General features: G+C 42.1%; 3 protein-coding genes across 3 annotated transcripts in view; 1 reads left to right on the top strand and 2 right to left on the bottom strand.

The window, feature by feature from the left end:
- Positions 1–2,107: 2,107 nt before the first annotated feature.
- rab33ba (RAB33B, member RAS oncogene family a) lies at positions 2,108–7,025 on the bottom strand (the record flags this gene model as incomplete). The annotated part of the gene is made up of 2 exons (XM_079671249.1): positions 6,157–7,025; positions 2,108–2,599 (listed from the first exon to the last, which is right to left on the bottom strand). The coding sequence occupies exons 1-2, from the start codon at positions 6,382–6,384 to the stop codon at positions 2,108–2,110; spliced, it is 720 nt and encodes a 239-aa protein (XP_079527375.1). The 5' UTR covers positions 6,385–7,025.
- A 1,202-nt stretch (positions 7,026–8,227) lies between these two features.
- hspa9 (heat shock protein 9) overlaps positions 8,228–17,290 on the top strand; it is a 34,650-nt gene continuing 25,587 nt past the window's right edge. The window contains exons 1-4 of the mRNA XM_079670598.1: positions 8,228–8,529; positions 9,575–9,633; positions 9,888–9,975; positions 12,457–12,638. Coding sequence (XP_079526724.1) covers positions 8,449–8,529; positions 9,575–9,633; positions 9,888–9,975; positions 12,457–12,638 — 410 coding nt within the window. The 5' untranslated portion in view covers positions 8,228–8,448. The remainder of the gene's footprint in view (positions 8,530–9,574; positions 9,634–9,887; positions 9,976–12,456; positions 12,639–17,290) is intronic.
- LOC307032550 (E3 SUMO-protein ligase ZBED1-like) lies at positions 12,649–15,655 on the bottom strand. Its single transcript, XM_079670599.1, has 2 exons — positions 15,018–15,655; positions 12,649–14,410 (listed from the first exon to the last, which is right to left on the bottom strand). Exons 1-2 carry the CDS (start codon positions 15,487–15,489, stop codon positions 13,395–13,397), a joined length of 1,488 nt encoding a protein of 495 aa, XP_079526725.1. The 5' UTR covers positions 15,490–15,655; the 3' UTR covers positions 12,649–13,394.

Here is a 17,290-nt window from a genome sequence, read left to right as displayed (position 1 = left end):
CTGAGGGGGGGAGGGGGGCAGGAGCTCCAACAAGGCGTTTAGGACAGAGAGAAATTCAGTGAATACACATATAGATGCTGTATGAGAAACCAATGAGAGTTTGGAAAATTGCACAACGTAAATCTATTTTAGTATACCTCAAAGGAATTATGATCATTAGAAATGGACATGTCATGGGACCTTTAAGACACATAGAAGCTTCAAAACATCACCATTGGGGTATTTCTATTTACTGATGTATTTGATGGCGTAGAACAAAATGTGAATATCTCTTAAGCTTGTGTTAACCACAGACCTCATTTCAGGCTTTTAAACACATTTAAAAAATCGTTATCTTTGGGATGAGGTAACTGGAACTGCTAAAATGCTAACTCATTTCCAGGTTTTTGGAGTCATTCCTGCACCACTGTCTTTCACAGCATTCATAAACAAGAGGGAACAGGCAAATCATCACATTCTCTTCATTTCCATTATCTTAACAGGTTCCCTTTTCATGACTCTTTCAGACAATTTGTGGTGACACTTCCTCCTCCCTGTTATACAGATAGGATTCACCTTAACTGTTACAATGACACAGGCTGCATCTCACTTCGGTTAAATGGATTCCTTGCGTCCCTCACTTGCGTCGTTTCCCTGCGACTTGTCCCTCCCACCAGGGAAGCATGGAGAGACGCAAGGAAACCACAAGAAGCAGGGAAATGAGTTTTAAGAGCAATGGGACGTCCTTTCCTCCGGAGTGTCATGTGAAGCGACGTCCGTTTGTGATGACTCCGCACAGCTGATCGTCTGACAGCAGCCAGCTCTGTCCCCATTATTTTCGCTAACACCCCCGCCTCTGTTAGTATACATTTACTGACATAAACATTTGTATAATCTGTTGTAGATCCAAAAACATTAAATAAAATAATTCATTCTCAAAAAAGATAAACGCCATTCTTAAAATGTACAAAACACTATAAACTGAGGAGTGACTCCCGTAAGGTTCATGTATTTTCTTCACTCTGCTTGGAAACTGCTCTCATGTCAAAAGCAACAGATCAGTGCACGCGCTGCATCATCCAATCAGTGAGCGATAGACAGTAAGTGGGCGGGGCGAGTGCATGAGGATTTCACCGGAGGATGGTCTGGTAGTTCCTCGATTACCGATCCTCCGGCACCAATAAGGCCACTGGGACGCTACTCAAGATGGCGCAGACAAATCAACTTCCGGTGATACTGAGACCGAGGAGCGAGGAAATGAAAAATAACCGAAGTGAGACGCAGCCCATGACTAGCTATGGAGCTAACACTGTAGCCACCAGGGCTAGCAGTAGTCAGTTACAGCTCTCTCAATAACGACATGGCCCAATCACACCGATGTTTAGGAACACCTGTCATTCAAACCTCGCTCACCTTAACGGATAGAATCTTATAATACACCGGCGTAGTAATCAACAGAGGGTTGAGATCGTGCTTTGACTATCCATAAATATGCAAACAGAAGATTTTTGGAATGTAGAGAGAAGTCAGTATTCAGATAGAATACTGGACATGCTTTATTTCTATCATGTGAAATTGGGCAAGTGTTGCATTTTCTAACTTAGTGTTCATTGGCAGTGCACTTTCTGTTACTCATAAGCATGACATTGATTTCATTTTGAAATCTAATTACACACTTCACATCCCTACAAAATAAAAGGCTGCATTTTTTTTTTAATTAGGGATGTCACTGTTAATTCTTGCCAACAATTTGAAAACTTTGAACAAGTTAAAATGGATTACTTGACAGCCCTAATATATTTCCACTCAGTATCTCAAAGAGAGGGAATTGGAAACGCTAGATGCGGCTGCTTGTGTTTTCAATGCAGAATGGGGGAAAGGGGTTAGGCTTGTGGCTGCTTGTTCAAGATCACTCCAATGAACACGATTCCAAAACAATCAAACTGTAAACACTGAAAAGCATGTATAAAGTAACTCACAGGCATGCGAATAAATGATCCTCTTCTATATGAGGTGTGTGTGTGTGCTCTGATTGTGCAGCATCCATTCTCCCTTTATAGACCTCGACTCGATGCAAGCTTCGTGGTGTAGTGCTGAAGTTCTCCCTCTCCCTCCCTCCCTCCCTCCCTCAGCATCCGCCGCTGCAACCCCAGCTCCTCGCTCCCTCTCCCCCCTCTGTCCCCCCCTTGCTCAGGTTGATGGTGCCCCCTGACCCCACGGGGGGCTGGCTCAGTACCAGGGGCTTCTGAGACTTGAGCTTGTGTGCCACCGTCAGAAAAATAGCCTCCACATGGTCACTGTTTCCTCTGTCTCCCTGGCTGTTTGGGTTTTTCGCGGACGTCTCGAACAGGGGCATGGAGTGGGTGTCTGCAAACTGCTGCGCCACGTCTGTACCCACCTGGACCGAGTCTTGGAGGTCACACTTGTTGCCCACAAGAATCCTGGGTACCTCCGAGCCCAGAGCGTGCTGCTTACACTCCTCTATCCAGGCCGACAGGCTGCGGAAGCTGGTGCCGTTGGTGACATCGTAAACGAAGACCACGGCGTGCACGTTGCGGTAGTAGTGCTGCACCATGGACTTCCTGAAGCGCTCCTGACCCGCAGTGTCCCATAGCTGGATCTGCAGGGGGACAGTTTTGAAATTAATCAAATCCTAATAGCACCCGAATCACGAATGAAATGAATTCCAATAAGAACAGAATGTGTGGCTGTAAGTGTGTGTAGGGCTGTAAGTGTGTGTAGGGCTGTAAGTGTGTGTAGGTCTGTAGGTGTGTGTAGGGCATAGGTCAGTAACAGGCGGGACGCGGTCTGGATCCAGACGCCGACCTATATGGACCCGGACCTATAATCAATACATTAATAGGGGAATTCAATTTTGATGGGGCGATTCTATTTTAACCGCCGCCGACAGGGTGCGAAAGAGACGAGTGAGTGATACAGGGAGAGAAACACAGAAGAGACGAGTGAGTGATACAGGGAGAGAAACACAGAAGAAGTGACGAGTGAGTGATACAGGGAGAGAAACACAGAAGAAGAGACGAGTGAATGATACAGGGAGAGAAACTCAGAAGAAGAGACGAGTGAGTGATACAGGGAGAGAAACACAGAAGAGACGAGTGAGTGATACAGGGAGAGAAACACAGAAGAAGTGACGAGTGAGTTATACAGGGAGAGAAACACAGAAGAAGAGACGAGTGAGTGATACAGGGAGAGAAACACAGAAGAAGAGACGAGTGAGTAATACAGGGAGAGAAACACAGAAGAAGAGATGAGTGAGTGATACAGGGAGAGAAACACAGAAGAAGAGACGAGTGAGTGATACAGGGAGAGAAACACAGAAGAGACGAGTGAGTGATACAGGGAGAGAAACACAGAAGAAGAGACGAGTGAGTGATACAGGGAAAGAAACACAGAAGAAGAAACGAGTGAGTGACACAGGGAGAGAAACACAGAAGAAGAGACGATAGCGCGGCAGACAGAAGCGGAGGGGAAAGTGTGTGAAGAGAATAATTAGCGATACAGGGAGAGAAGCGGAGAGGAGAGTGAACAGGCGTGTTAGCGGCAGACAGGGAGAGACAAATAATTACACATAGCGCTCTCCAAGAAGAGGAAAGTGGACAGTGAGAACAGAGCTTTTAACCCTGAGTGGACTCATGTTCATCCTGCCCACTGGGAGCACAGAACCAGTGTGTCTCATTTGTTCAGAGACCGTGGCGCTCATTAAAAAGGCCAAAACACAAAGTGTTTGACCAAACATTCCCTCAAGTCAGAACTGAGGTCACAACAAATAACTAGTCTCAGAGCCCAATATGATCAGTCCACCAGGATCAAAATTAAACTAAATATCGTTCCAGGGCAGGCTAACCGAGGCTAACCAATGAGCACCTGCATGTGTGTATGAGAATGGCCCTGACACCATTTTAGCCCAGATTCAAAGTCCTGGCAGGACAAGCTCAAGCTCAATTCTCGGAGGGACTGCAATATAAGAGGGAAAGAAAGAGGAACTTTAAAACTGTTCAATTGTTATGATGTGTAAAGACTGACATTGTTCTATAATCGTCTGAAACTGTTAAATCATGATGTGAAACGGTTAGCAAAGAAAAAGGAAAACAAGCTGCTGCTACACTTTATTTTATTTATCTAAAATGAAACACTTTTAAGATGCACATATTTTCAAAAGCTATTTTATTTATTTTCTCTATTTTATTTTTAAATGCAGCCCGAGAGGAACATTACACATATCCACAGTATTTACTGTATATCTGTAGAGTTCAATGTTCATTGACAATAAATATTGTTGTTTATGAATTGTACTTTCTTTATTTGATTGGCAGTCAGTTGTTGATTACATGCAGACGTTGATAAAGCTACAGGCTACTTCAATATATATCACAATAATTCATAAAGCAAGTTAGACATTTTGAAGTTCCGGACCTTTGCATGGGGAGATGTTCTCTAACTGGACCTCGTTGAATACCCCTGGTGTAGGGGCTGCAGGAGGATGTTTTCTAGACTCCTCTGTCCTCAAGTCCCTTTCTCGCTTCATAGGCTCACATCTCTCTCGTGCGGACTAAGACACAAGGAGAGGACCCATGAATGTCCAAACTGGGAAATAGGAAAGGTCAAGGCCGGATTAACCATATGGGCACGTGCCCAGGGGCCCTTGAGCAAGAGAGGGCCCTCAGTGAGAAGAGAAAAACTATTTATTTGTTGGCACAACCTCACTCCTCATACATTGTTTTTGAATGAATCTCACTCTCCGCGCAATAAATAACTCGGCTTTTCAAGAGGATCAAATGTATACATTTTCTAAACCGTCTCTGTACCGTACGTCTCACTATGTATGCGCTCAACTTTATTAGTACGCGGCAGCAGTCTATAGCCGAATCACAACCCCACCTTCACTCATCATGTCACGCGAGCTGAAGGGATGGTGCCGGTAGCAGCCGAATGCCCAGCGGGGCGGCGGAAGGAAAGAAAGGAAGAGAGAGTGGCGGCTGCATTAAAACATTTCCCAACAATAAATAGCTTTTACAAAAAAGCTAAACGTGATGAATTAGGCCAGCAACCACAATTTACGGTCACGGAGCCTGAGGACGTTGTTGAGCAAGCGAGCAATGTTAGGATTTTGATGAACTTATCACAGACTTTGCAAAGAAAAGGGCGAGGAAGAAACACTTCCAAAAGGTAAGATCCAGTGATTTGAGGGATTGTCTTACAAACACACTTTCTCTCTCTATTGCACACTTGCGCACTCTCCCTCTCACATACACAATAATATCTTCTATCACTATACTGATCACTTAGTTGAGCAAACCACATACTTTCAATACATGTTTTACTTTTGTAACTCGATGTTGGTGACAAACAGAAAACCTTGTGGACTTATACAGCCAGCCAGTCATAAGTTGGCATTAAGTGGGGTGCTGCTCTGAGGTTTTGAGTGATATTACCAAGGTCTTCTTGTATCCTTGTCTTGTTATTTGTGACTGAAAGGGCAAAAGGCTAGACCTACTTTGGTTGAAAGCATCCCTGCTTTTGACAAATAGGTGTGTGATTGACTGAAAATGTAATATATTGGTCATGTTCGCTTGGCGTGTTCTTACGTGTTGGTGCGTGTTGTTACGTAGGTTGAAGGGCCCTGAGCTCTCAGTACCCAGGGGCCCCTGGAGGTACTAATCCGGCCTTGGAAAGGCCCTGTGTGTCCGCTGTGTCTTTGTCAGTTAGTCAATGCAACCAGTGAGTGGAATTACTGCTGTTTTCCCCTTGAGTTTTCAGTTTGGATACTGGATGATGTCCTCTCACTAACCATGAGAAGTCTTTATAATGCTTGCAAGCACTGCAGCAACAATATCCAGTATTTAAAACCTGGAAATCTGGAAAATCTCCAGCATGGGAACACTGGATCAATTAGGTTGTATCCAATGAAAATAATGATTTATAACACTATATTCATATAGTTAGACCAACAATAACTGACATATCTAAGGGCTGATAACTTCTTACTCAAATTGTTATGGATAGTTTCTGCTCTTCCTGTATACGTAAACTACATATTTGATGAGATGTACATGACTATAGTCTCCACATCAACAGACACCCAGAGTGATGGTCTGCATCTGGCCCGTTTCTAAGTTCTTTTTTTTTTTTAACAGGGTCCCGTGTCTGCAGGCACACCTTGATTTTCTCTCCGTCAATCTCCACCAGCCTCTCCCTGAAGTCCACCCCGATCGTGGCCTCGGTCTTCTCGGGGAACTTGCCGGCACAGAAGCGGTACGTGAGGCAGGTTTTCCCGACACCCGAGTCTCCGATCACGATGATTTTGAAGATACGGGTCCTCGGCGGCGGAAGATTCGAGCTCGTCAGAGAGCCGGAAAATTCAACTGACGACCCGCTCTCCGCCATATCAGTCCAGCAGGCCGGAGAGTCGGCAGAGTCGGCAGAAAGCTTGTTTACAGCAGCTGCAGCAGGAAGTAAACGTCACAGCCCCGCTGCTGCTGCTGTGTCGCCGGTCAATAAAAGGCTTTCTCGAGAACAGCTAAACTTAAAGAATACACAGCATGTATTCCACGTTCAGGTTTCCCATCTACAAACAGTACATTCAACTCTCTGTTAACAAACCCTGCCAGCCCTCAGCTGTGAAGCCACGTAGGCTACATGATGTCCAAATTAGAGATTTCTCGCGAGAGGAAGATTTGGAGCATTCACTGACCCATTGTAAATACAGTAAAGTCAAACCTCCTACAAGAAACTAATACACCGAAAATGTAGGTGATTCTAGAAATGTAATCTGTAGGAAAAGGTTCATATCATAGACTGGCTGTATAAGGTTTGTATACAAAAATAAGCATTATACAAGCGAACTCCCTGCCAGGCAGAATGCAGTGGGATACTCTTGCATAGACGGTTTAAAATAGGATATAACAAGAGCGACATCTGCTGGTTACATGGAATAATTGAGTGGAGGAATCAGGGCCTTAAAGATTGACTCAACCTTTATGCAGTCTCTGATCTCAATCCGAGGTAGAGCCATAGTAGACCGTTGCATGCAACAAAGCCTTATTTCAGCTATAGCCTACCTTTGAAATTGATACATGGCAACACCCATGCATTTGGGCAAAACATAAGTTATACACACTGGCCCTAGCCTTAACCCTAACCATTGAACATAAGCTCAGGGTGCCCAGGGACTTGCACCGAGCCCCTCTACTCTTCTCCCTCTCAATCTCTGCCTCAAATTTAGGACTTAGTTGGAAGATGGCTATAGTGCATACATTTTTGAAATGCCCTTATAATCAAGATTTTCCCATATACAAAGTATTCCAAACAAACAACTGAGCAGGTTTTCTACCTGCGTATGTCCCTTAGATTTTAATCATGTATTAGTTTATATATTTAAAAAGGAACTCAATTACCTATTTCTATTGCTGGTGGAGTTAATAAAACGAACAATGATATAGTGAACAGGGTATGTTAATTTGTGATGCAAATTCATCATAATCAATCTTCTGGCTTTACTTGATAAATAATGGAGACACGAAGGTAAGTCTTATTATTCTATTCTGCCACCTACTATATTGGAGTGTGTAGAAAGCCTATCATAGAATTATGTTATCTAATACAAGGTAATCATTGTAAAACAACGTATTTATAAATCGCATCCTATTTTCAAGTCCTGCCTATATAATCAATATAATATTATAATATGATGTATAGTCAACCCCCTTCTGATTATCCTGAAGTCCTGTCCTCTGCTTTTGGGTTTAGACCTCATTCTTGTCCTATGTGTTGTACTATACGTCTTATTGTTTCCCTCTCAAAAATATATATTCCAATGCATAATAATGAGTTGTATATCGTTAACGTGTTACACCACTGACACAAATTCTATTATATTGTACCCATTACACGTAAGTTCATTCAGCATCACTGATGCAACGCATGTGACACCGGTGTCCCCGCACACCCATCTATCTATACATTACATCCATGGTTACATCATGACCTTCACATGGCCACTACGCATGTGTGCCCTTTTCTGTTACTGATCACAAAAAAGGCAAAAATAGCAGAAATGTGATACGATTGAGTATCAAGCATTTTTCTAATTTGATTTGCATATAATACAAAGAATAAAAAGTGTACTTACATGTTATAAAGAATTATATAATGTTGCTTAAACCATTAATATCACTCAGGCAGTAAATGTGAAGCCCGATTTGGGGTCCTTCAGCGGTGCTGGTGCAACATGTGTTGGATAATTCTAGAAAAGCTTCGCAGTTGCTCTTGTGTTGGACCTTAGCTCGAGCTCGAACCCTCTAAGCCGCTACCCCTGGAAAAGAACCCCGGAGAATAGACATCTTTTAGTTTTTCTTCGCTTTTCAACATTTCAGGGAGCTCCTTTCTACACAAGACGTTTTATTACGTTTGCATTTATTTTACATTAGCCTGTTAGCCGAGTTGTCAAAAATGTTGAGTGTCGCCCAAATTGCTTCAAGGTCTCTCCCGAAAAGGAACTCCACAACAAATGTCTCCTCTTTGGTGAAGAAGGTGGGTTGCAAAATAATGTATTTTAGTTTATTAAACATTTGTTAATATTAGTGACGAGTGTATGTATGAGATTTGACAATCTGCCGCCTAGCTTAGCGTGCTAAATGTGTTAGCTTGGCGCTAGCTTACCTAATCGTGACTACCAATATGTCACTTGTGGCGTTAGTTAGCTAACGTTGGCTCGAAGTGGTCAGTGTTATTCCTCTCTTTTAATAAGCACGGTATTAAGAGTTTGTGCATACTTGCTAACAATGCATTTGGGACACCAGATGTTTGGAGCTAATGTAACCGTATGCAGTACCTGTCATGTGTTGAAACTACAATCTACAAAGAGTTTAAATTATTTCTATATGTGTTATTTATTAGATGTAAGTAATGACTGAATTAGTATCTAATTTACTAGATTTAAGTTAAGCATACGTGTTGTAAGAGAATGGCTCACGATTGATGTGACCTTCAATGAGTGCATCCCCACCCCCTAGCATGGTGCAACATTTCTTACATGTTGTTCCTAAGTTTAATACGTTTAGAAACCTTTGATTGTCTGCTTATCAACGTATTAAAGGCTGTTTTGTTGTCCATGAGCTAATCGACTTCTTGCACAGTGTCACCTTCCTCATGCATTTGATCACCCACAGATTTAAAGGTTATGTCATGTCTGTCCTGTTCGAATGAAGTCCCTTGAGCTTACAGTTGTTCATGGTCTACCGGGCTACTCTGAGAAATGTCTAAATCAAACATCATTTATTGTAATATCATGTCATTTGTGGCATACTTCTTTGTGACAGGAGTATCATAATTGTATAACAACCCTGTTCTACAAGACCACTTAACATTTGCAGTTGTTAAATGCATAATATTTACTATTGTGATAATCATGGCTGCTCCTTTAGGACTATTACATGACATTTTCTTAAATGTTGTTACTTGTTTCTACTTCATTGCTGTTATGCAATGCTGCTACTTATTTGTAACCATGGATGTGTACTTTTTTAATTGTCTTTAATTAACATGAGTTTGTATCCGTTTTGTTGTTTCTAAACAGGCTTCCTGGAGCGGCTTCCAACCCGATGCTCTCAGGGCTCTGTCCAGAAGAGACTATGCGTGAGTAACATCAGCACAAAACCTATAATATCTTGGTGTACTGTAAAAATGTAGAGGATAAATTGGTGCTGATCGTAAAGTCAAAGCGTAATTTATTTACATAAGCAAAAATACTTTACATTTGTTCCAATCCACTAATGTGACTAATGGATTATTAAGATTACTCAGTTCTTGGTGCGCCAATTTGTTCGGCGGCCGATCGATCGGATCATTCCTACTAATAATAACAACGGAGTATATCTTCTGTGTTGCAGGTCAGAGGCGGTCAAAGGCTCCGTCATTGGCATTGACCTGGGAACCACAAACTCATGTGTCGCCGTCATGGATGGGAAACAGGCAAAGGTGAGAATGAACTTCACTGAACTCACAACTGTCATGGACAGTAAAGTATGTCGACTTTGTGACCTTAATTATGTTACGATTGTGCTTTTGAAATAGCTGGGTTTATTACATTTGTGAACTCGGTGTAGTTCAGAATCTCTGGCCTTCACATTTAGGTAGTCTCAAACACACGCGCACACACACACACACACACACACACACACACACACACACACACACACACACACACACACACACACACACACACACACACACACACACACACACACACACACACACACACACACACACACATATTCTTAATCAACATGACTTGTCAAGTCCTTTTGACAAGGGGTTTAATACTCATTAGTTTTAGTGAAAGGAATGAAACTGACTAATTAATTTCATTTTTAAGATTTTATTTTATTATTCAGGGGTACAAGCTTGTCACCCATCCACAAAATTCGCCGTTTTAATCCAAAATAGGTAATTTGTGTGATTTATGTCGATCTGCAATAAAAATATTTTTTGGGGGGGGGGGGTGGTCTGGGATTGGAAAAAGAGAAATCTCCAACGAGGTGTTCTGGGGCAGCATAGACGGGTCTTTTCTGTGTTAGAGTTTTACTCGCTACAGGGTGTACTTTGAGGGTTTGTGACTCTGCAGACCGTTTACATGCAGAAAAACCTTCATAGTACACAAGGGGACGGGTAATAACCGGAAAAGCATGACATGGGACCTATAATCAAGTTTTTTTTAAACTTGATTACAGATTTGGCTGAATGATGTGAAATATAAAGTAACTGAAGGTATTAAATACATGTATTGGAGGAAAAGTACACCTTGTACCTCTGAACTGTAGAGGAGAAGATGAACAAAGTACCAAGACATTGAAATACTTAAGTAAAGTACAAGTATCTCAAAATATTACCCAAGTATAGTACTTGAGTTTATGAATTGGGTTACTTTACACCATTGGCTATAAGGATAGAAAAACTAAGCCTTGCACAGAGGCATGAAAATACATTTTCAAAATGCTCAACAGTGCTGCCAAAATTATAAACTGACTGCTACACAATTTAAAATACATGTTTTTATATTTTTCTATTAATGTGACTCTTTGGCGTTTCTTTTATTATTGACATTGCTGCTTTAGTTGTTCTGACTGCTAAAATCCTCTGTTATTCCTCATTTTAAAGCCGATATTCCATGGGGGGGGGGCTCGGATCCTTGACACCTTTTTCATACCTGATGAGTTTGCATCCCTGAGTCAGTGTTGCAAATTGGTCGCTTTTCGGCGCCTCCCGCTTTTTTAACGCTGATTTGGGTGACACTTGTGTAACTCGTGGAGAACCGAAGAGTTTTCGTTTTGGGGGGGGGGGCTCGGATCCTTGTCACCTTTTTCATACCTGATGAGTTTGCATCCCTGATTATTGACAACCAAGTGCTTGGGTCTTGGTTATAGTTTGCTCCCATACCATTTTCTAACATACTCATAGACATCTTAGTTAATGTTGTGACAAAATATTTTAGCTTGGAAAAAAAAAAATAAACATTTTGAATCAGTTTACAGCTCCACATGCCACGGCATGCTTTGTGAGCAGAGAAGCATGTTCAAGCTTTTTCCACAAAGTTAATACCAGCACCACATCAAAAACATTTGTAAGCTTGAGATTCAAAACTTAGTCTGACATGTTAGTTTCTTCTTGATGTACATTATTTTAAAGCGTTCATAAGAGGTGTAAATCACCGGTTTCATCACAACACCATATCATATACATTATTTGGAAAACAATAAGACATTTGCAGATGTCACGAAGTCTGCTCCAAACACATTTCAATTACACTCAAAGCCCGGGATGTATATGATCTGCCAGAAGAGCATGAGATGGATAACCTGTCTTTCCCTCAGTGCTAATGGCACTTCAGAGATTTAGCAGGGCAGGAATACAACCAATCAGAGCCGGGGATTCTCTAACGCAGCGTCAGTCACTGTTTTTCTTTGTCAGTCTCAGATCTTGCCCTGACTCGGTATATTCTCCAAGTTTGGTACCACCAGTTTTTACTTAAGTTGAAATATACCTTGTTGGCACCTTGAACGATGCCACCCATGTTTGTTTATAAAAGTGTCATTCTTTTAAGATAGTTTGCTGTCTGAACATGCTCTGCAGTGTCACTCAATTGCAGAGCTCATATATTTGCTGAGGGAAATTAGATTTATTTTGGCAAACATAGGTGTTAGAAAAATTAGTTTCAACAAGTTCTGACATTTTTATTAACTCAATTCTGATACGGTTACACTTTATTATCATTGAAAAATGTGTTAGTTTGCAAAATAATTTAATTGATTTAAGATAAATAATTGTTTATCATCAGAAAGCTCTAAGAGAAACTATTATGCATATGCATTACAGCAGTTTAACTGAAAACTTGGGTACGCCATGCAAGGAAATAATGCCTCTGCCAGGGTAAATTAACTGAACAACTTCTCCTCCCCTCAGGTGTTGGAGAACGCAGAGGGAGCTAGGACAACTCCTTCTGTCATCGCCTTCACAAGCGAGGGGGAGCGCCTGGTGGGCATGCCCGCCAAACGCCAGTCAGTCACCAATCCTCAGAACACACTGTACGCCACCAAGAGACTGATCGGACGCCGCTATGACGACGCTGAGGTGCAGAACGACTTGTGAGTGACCTTTGGCATTTATAAAGCATTCTACATTACTCCTGCGCTTGTGAATGGTTTCCCTTAGTCGCTGCAGGGTGTAAGGACAATGTTCCTGAAGACAATATGTGATATTAGGCCAGTGGTTCTCAAACTTTTTCTGTCAGGCCCCCCCTTCGGAAAAAAAAAAAAGGTGGACCCCCCAACAAAAATAGTCACGTAACAGGCCAAGTTAAAGGAGAGGTGTCATGGCCATTTCCACTGATCATAATTCCATTTTTGAGGTATACTAAAATTGAAAAATTCTGTGCAATTTTCCAAACTCACATTGGTTTCGCATACAGCATCTCTGTAAAGTATGTGTATTCAGCAGTAGGGCTGGGCGATATGGAAAAAAATGTTATCACGATATGTTTTTCCATATTGATCGATCTCGATTCTTATCACGATATGTAGTTTTTGCAGATGCTGCCAGTGTGAGGGACATCCTGAAGCTTGAAGAAACAAGAGATTCACTGAAACTTTATAATAAAGTTTAATGCCTTCCAATAGTGAGAACAAAATGCTTTCGCTCATACAGAATAAAAAAAAAAAAACAATTATTAAATAATAATAATCTCAAATATTTGTACAAAACCAAGGCAGTACAAAACCAAGTGGGTCAGACCCTCTGACACATTAAAGTGCTAAACATAAAAAACATGTGTAATGTGTAAACATAGTAAACTAGTCACAGTTATTCTACATCTTGTGCAGTAGTGAACATCATTTACCCCATTACAGGTTTTTTGCAAGAAAGACAAGTCTGTTCACCACATCTGGCTTTAAAGCTGCCCTATGGCAGGACACAATATTGCCACTTGTACTAAAAGCACGCTCTGAGGGTGAGCTGGTGGCAGGAATACATAGATACCGCTTTGCCAGGAAGCTCACTCTGGGGTATGATGTGCAGTGGAGTTTCCACCATGCCAGGGGGTTGGTCTCACCGTCTACTTCTGGAGCTAGCAGGTAACTGTTCAGTTCAGCCTCAACATCCTGCTCATCTGTTAGACTAGAGGTAGAAACAGAGTAGGACTTCTTGAAAAAGCTGCCCAGTGTCTTCCTCTGCATTTTGGCTGGTGGAGCTGAAGCTGTAGCAGTAGCAGTAGCTGTAGGTGTGAGAGTAGACTGTGGTGTGCTCTGACAGTCACCCAGGATCTGTGCCACAGCTCTGGATTTCACAGCCTCTACCTTGTCACCTTGGATGTAGCGGGTCTTGAACCGAGGATCAACAAGAGATGCCATGTTAAGGAGGTCATCAGTGGCATCATCATCATACTTTTCATTCAAATATGTGGTGATAGTAGTTTTGATGGCCTTCGTTAGCTCTGTGTCATCCTCTCCTGGCTTCAAGACCTCTGTATTGAAGAGCTGTAGGACAGGTTTCACACAAGAGACACTGACATGTGCTTCACCAGAGAGGGCATCAGTGAACTCAACAAGTGGATTAAGGGCCTTGTGTACAGACTCCAAGACCTCAATGTCTTGCCATGAGAGAGCCAGGTGCCTTGTTTTTCTATCAGCAGATAAAACCTTTGAAATGGCCTTCTCCTGCTCCAGTACTCGTGCTATCATTGCATGGCGAGAACCCCACCTGGTAGGTGATTCTGTCATCAACCGGTGCTCAGGTAGGTCGAGCTCCTTTTGTGCAGCTGTTAGTTCTTTTTTCTTCTTCCATGAGTATGAGAAAGTACTAACCACTTTTTTGCTCACACCCATGGCTCTCTCTATTCTCTTGTCTCTCACACTTCGCTCTGTAGATGACAAAAATGTAGTATTATTAGTATTAAGTATTATTTAAAAATTAGTTTCTGTCTTATAATAATAAATCATAATATTGTCATGACATCCTCGATATGAAAATCAATTAGACTACACACATAAACATATTTTTCCTCAATTTAAGTTGAGTACAGTGATAGAATATAAACTCTTCATTCAAATACATCTTAGATGCAAAATGTTAGTAATGATCGAATTATCACCTAGTATCAGTATCAATAGTTATAAAGTGATAGCCTGTACATTGGTTTATTGAGGCATGTAAAGTGAAATAATTTTGTTTTCAGATACATTCCTATTTCTATTCCAATTTATACACATCAGTAATTACCAGGTGCAATAATTACATAGGCTACTGAGTCCCAGTTACCAATTTTGAGAATATACTTTATGAAGAATAAATCACATTGTTACTATCATTTCATGAGAAGAGGTAAAAATATACATTTTATTCCAGCTTTATGGGCAACAGTGTATAAGAATACGAATCATTACACTGAGCTATTATTAGAGCTGAAAATGTAGCCTTTGACATCATCATGAACTTTTTTTATTATTAGCCTATCATCATGAACTTACCAATGGCAAGGTGCAGTCGATGACCAAAGCACTGCAGCCGGGACCAGTCTTTGAGGGAAACAGCCTTGACAACGTTTGCACCGTTGTCTGTTGTGATGCACACCTGTCGGTCTTCCCTAAGGCCCCAGGATTTGAGTGCATCCTCCAGCCCCTGGCTGATGATTTCCCCAGTATGGTCCTCTGGGAAGTATGCTGTCTGTAAGCATTTGCTGTGTAGAGCCCACTCCTCGTCAATGAAATGAATCGTGAGACTCATATATGGCTCCGATGTACGGCTAGACCATAGATCGGTGGTGGTGGCAAAGTATTTAACATCATTCAGATGAATTTCCACCTTACGACGGCATTCATTATAAAGCTGTGGCATCGCCGTCCGAGAAAAGTATTTTCTACCAGGGAGCTCGTACCTGGGGTCTAACACTTTGATCAGTTTCCTGAAGCCTTCTTTTTCCACTGTGTACAGGGGCATCATATCTTTAGCGAGGCAATAAGTGATAGCGCTCGTTATAGTTTTGCTCCGCTTTGACTGTTTTTCATACGGGGCAATGGCTGCAAAGCACGACTGGATGGATTGTTGTTTATTGATGTTACCGGGCGACGTGTGTGTGTGGCTTAGCTTCGTGTGTGGTGTGCTAGCTTGAGCCCACAGTGTCACACTCTCTGTGTAGTTAGTGGGGTGGTGCCTTTTCAGGTGATTGAAAAGGTTAGTCGTATTCCCCGTCCTGGCTGGTACTACCCACCGGCATATTTTGCAGACCGGCTTCGTCTGCTCCTGGTCGCTTTTGCCGTAACCGAACCATGTCCACACAGCTGACGTGGTGTGACATTTTTTGTCAACTATGTCTTCTAGTAGGCCTAGTAGGTGTCGCTTTCGCGTTCGCCAATAATTTCACTTTCACGGTCCTCTTTAGTTTCGCTCATTTTTGACAACTTCTTTGTTCATCCCTTTCTCCCTCTGTCTTCAGTCTCACTCTGTAGCCACGCTGCTCGCTCGTGGGCGTGTCCTACCGGCATACAGCAGCCAAACTGATACTGGTGTTGTTGCGCCTAGGCGGCCTACTTTTTATTAAGATGTCATATCGAATAATATGTCCCAAGCATAATATCGCAATCGATCAAAATTTTATCGCGATCCCGAACCGAGATCGAATTATCGCCCAGCCCTATTCAGCAGTATTGACTTTCTCCACTAAACGGCTCGCTGCAGCTCCCCCCCCCTCCGTGATTTCCTTGTTTAGCGATACACAGCCAAACACAGCCAAACTCAACCTGAACACACACAAAGTCACAGCCGAAATAAAAACAATAAGTGTGGTTTGATATTGAGTAAGAAAAAGGTTTATAGGTTGATAAACGCTGTGAGAATGGGTCTGCAGAGAGAATTTCGCTCGATCCCAACTGTCTTTTATCAGCCTGCAGCACAGAGCAGAAATCAGCAGGGCTGCCTGCAATGAGTGTGTGTGGATTGGTCAATTTGGACCAATCAGCGGGGGCTTAACGTAACGGCTCCACGGATTGGCCCATTTAGTTCCGGGTATGTGCTTATCAAATGGATGATGACGTCATGATGACGTTTCACCAACGAGGCGTTTTGGGGAGGTATTTTCTGTTTTAGAGTTTTACTCGCTACAGGGTGTACTTTGAGGGTTTTGACTCTGCACACCGTTTACATGCAGAAAAAACTTCATAACACACAAGGGGACGGGTAATAACCGGAAAAGCATGACATGTCACCTTTAACATTTAGTAAAATACATCAATATGAATGTGAGCATTCCTCTCAAACAAATAAAAAAATCACTTTGCTCGAACAGTGATAATAAAACAATGCTCCATAAGTCTGTGTGGTCAAAAAAATAAATACAATTGTGCAATCCCTTTGCTAGAGCAATAAGTTATAATACTTTGCCACTTTGCAATCTGTGCAAAAAAATGAAAAGAAAGAAAATGCTGATATTTGGCAGAAAAGTGTCTTCTTATCACAGCATTAGTGGCTGCAATGAGCCTGTGTTGCAATGCACATTTCTTCAAAACGGGGTTGCAGGCTCAGTGGCGGCGCCAGAGATTTATTTTGCGGGTTGCTGTGGGGTAGCTTGACGTTTCATAGAGGGTGCTCAAACATTTAGGGTTTCCCATTAAGGTACTGGGCGCTACAGTGGTATTTTCTACTGCAACACTCCCCACACATATACACAATGTGACTGTTACAATAAAGTAGGGCTGGGCGATATGGTCTCTAAATGATATCGCGATATTTACTGACTATTGCGATA

The sequence above is a fragment of the Notothenia rossii genome (assembly GCF_949606895.1).
Source record: "Notothenia rossii genome assembly, chromosome: 3".
Classification (NCBI taxonomy): Eukaryota; Metazoa; Chordata; class Actinopteri; order Perciformes; family Nototheniidae; genus Notothenia; species Notothenia rossii.
This window is presented reverse-complemented; position numbering and strand designations above follow the sequence as displayed.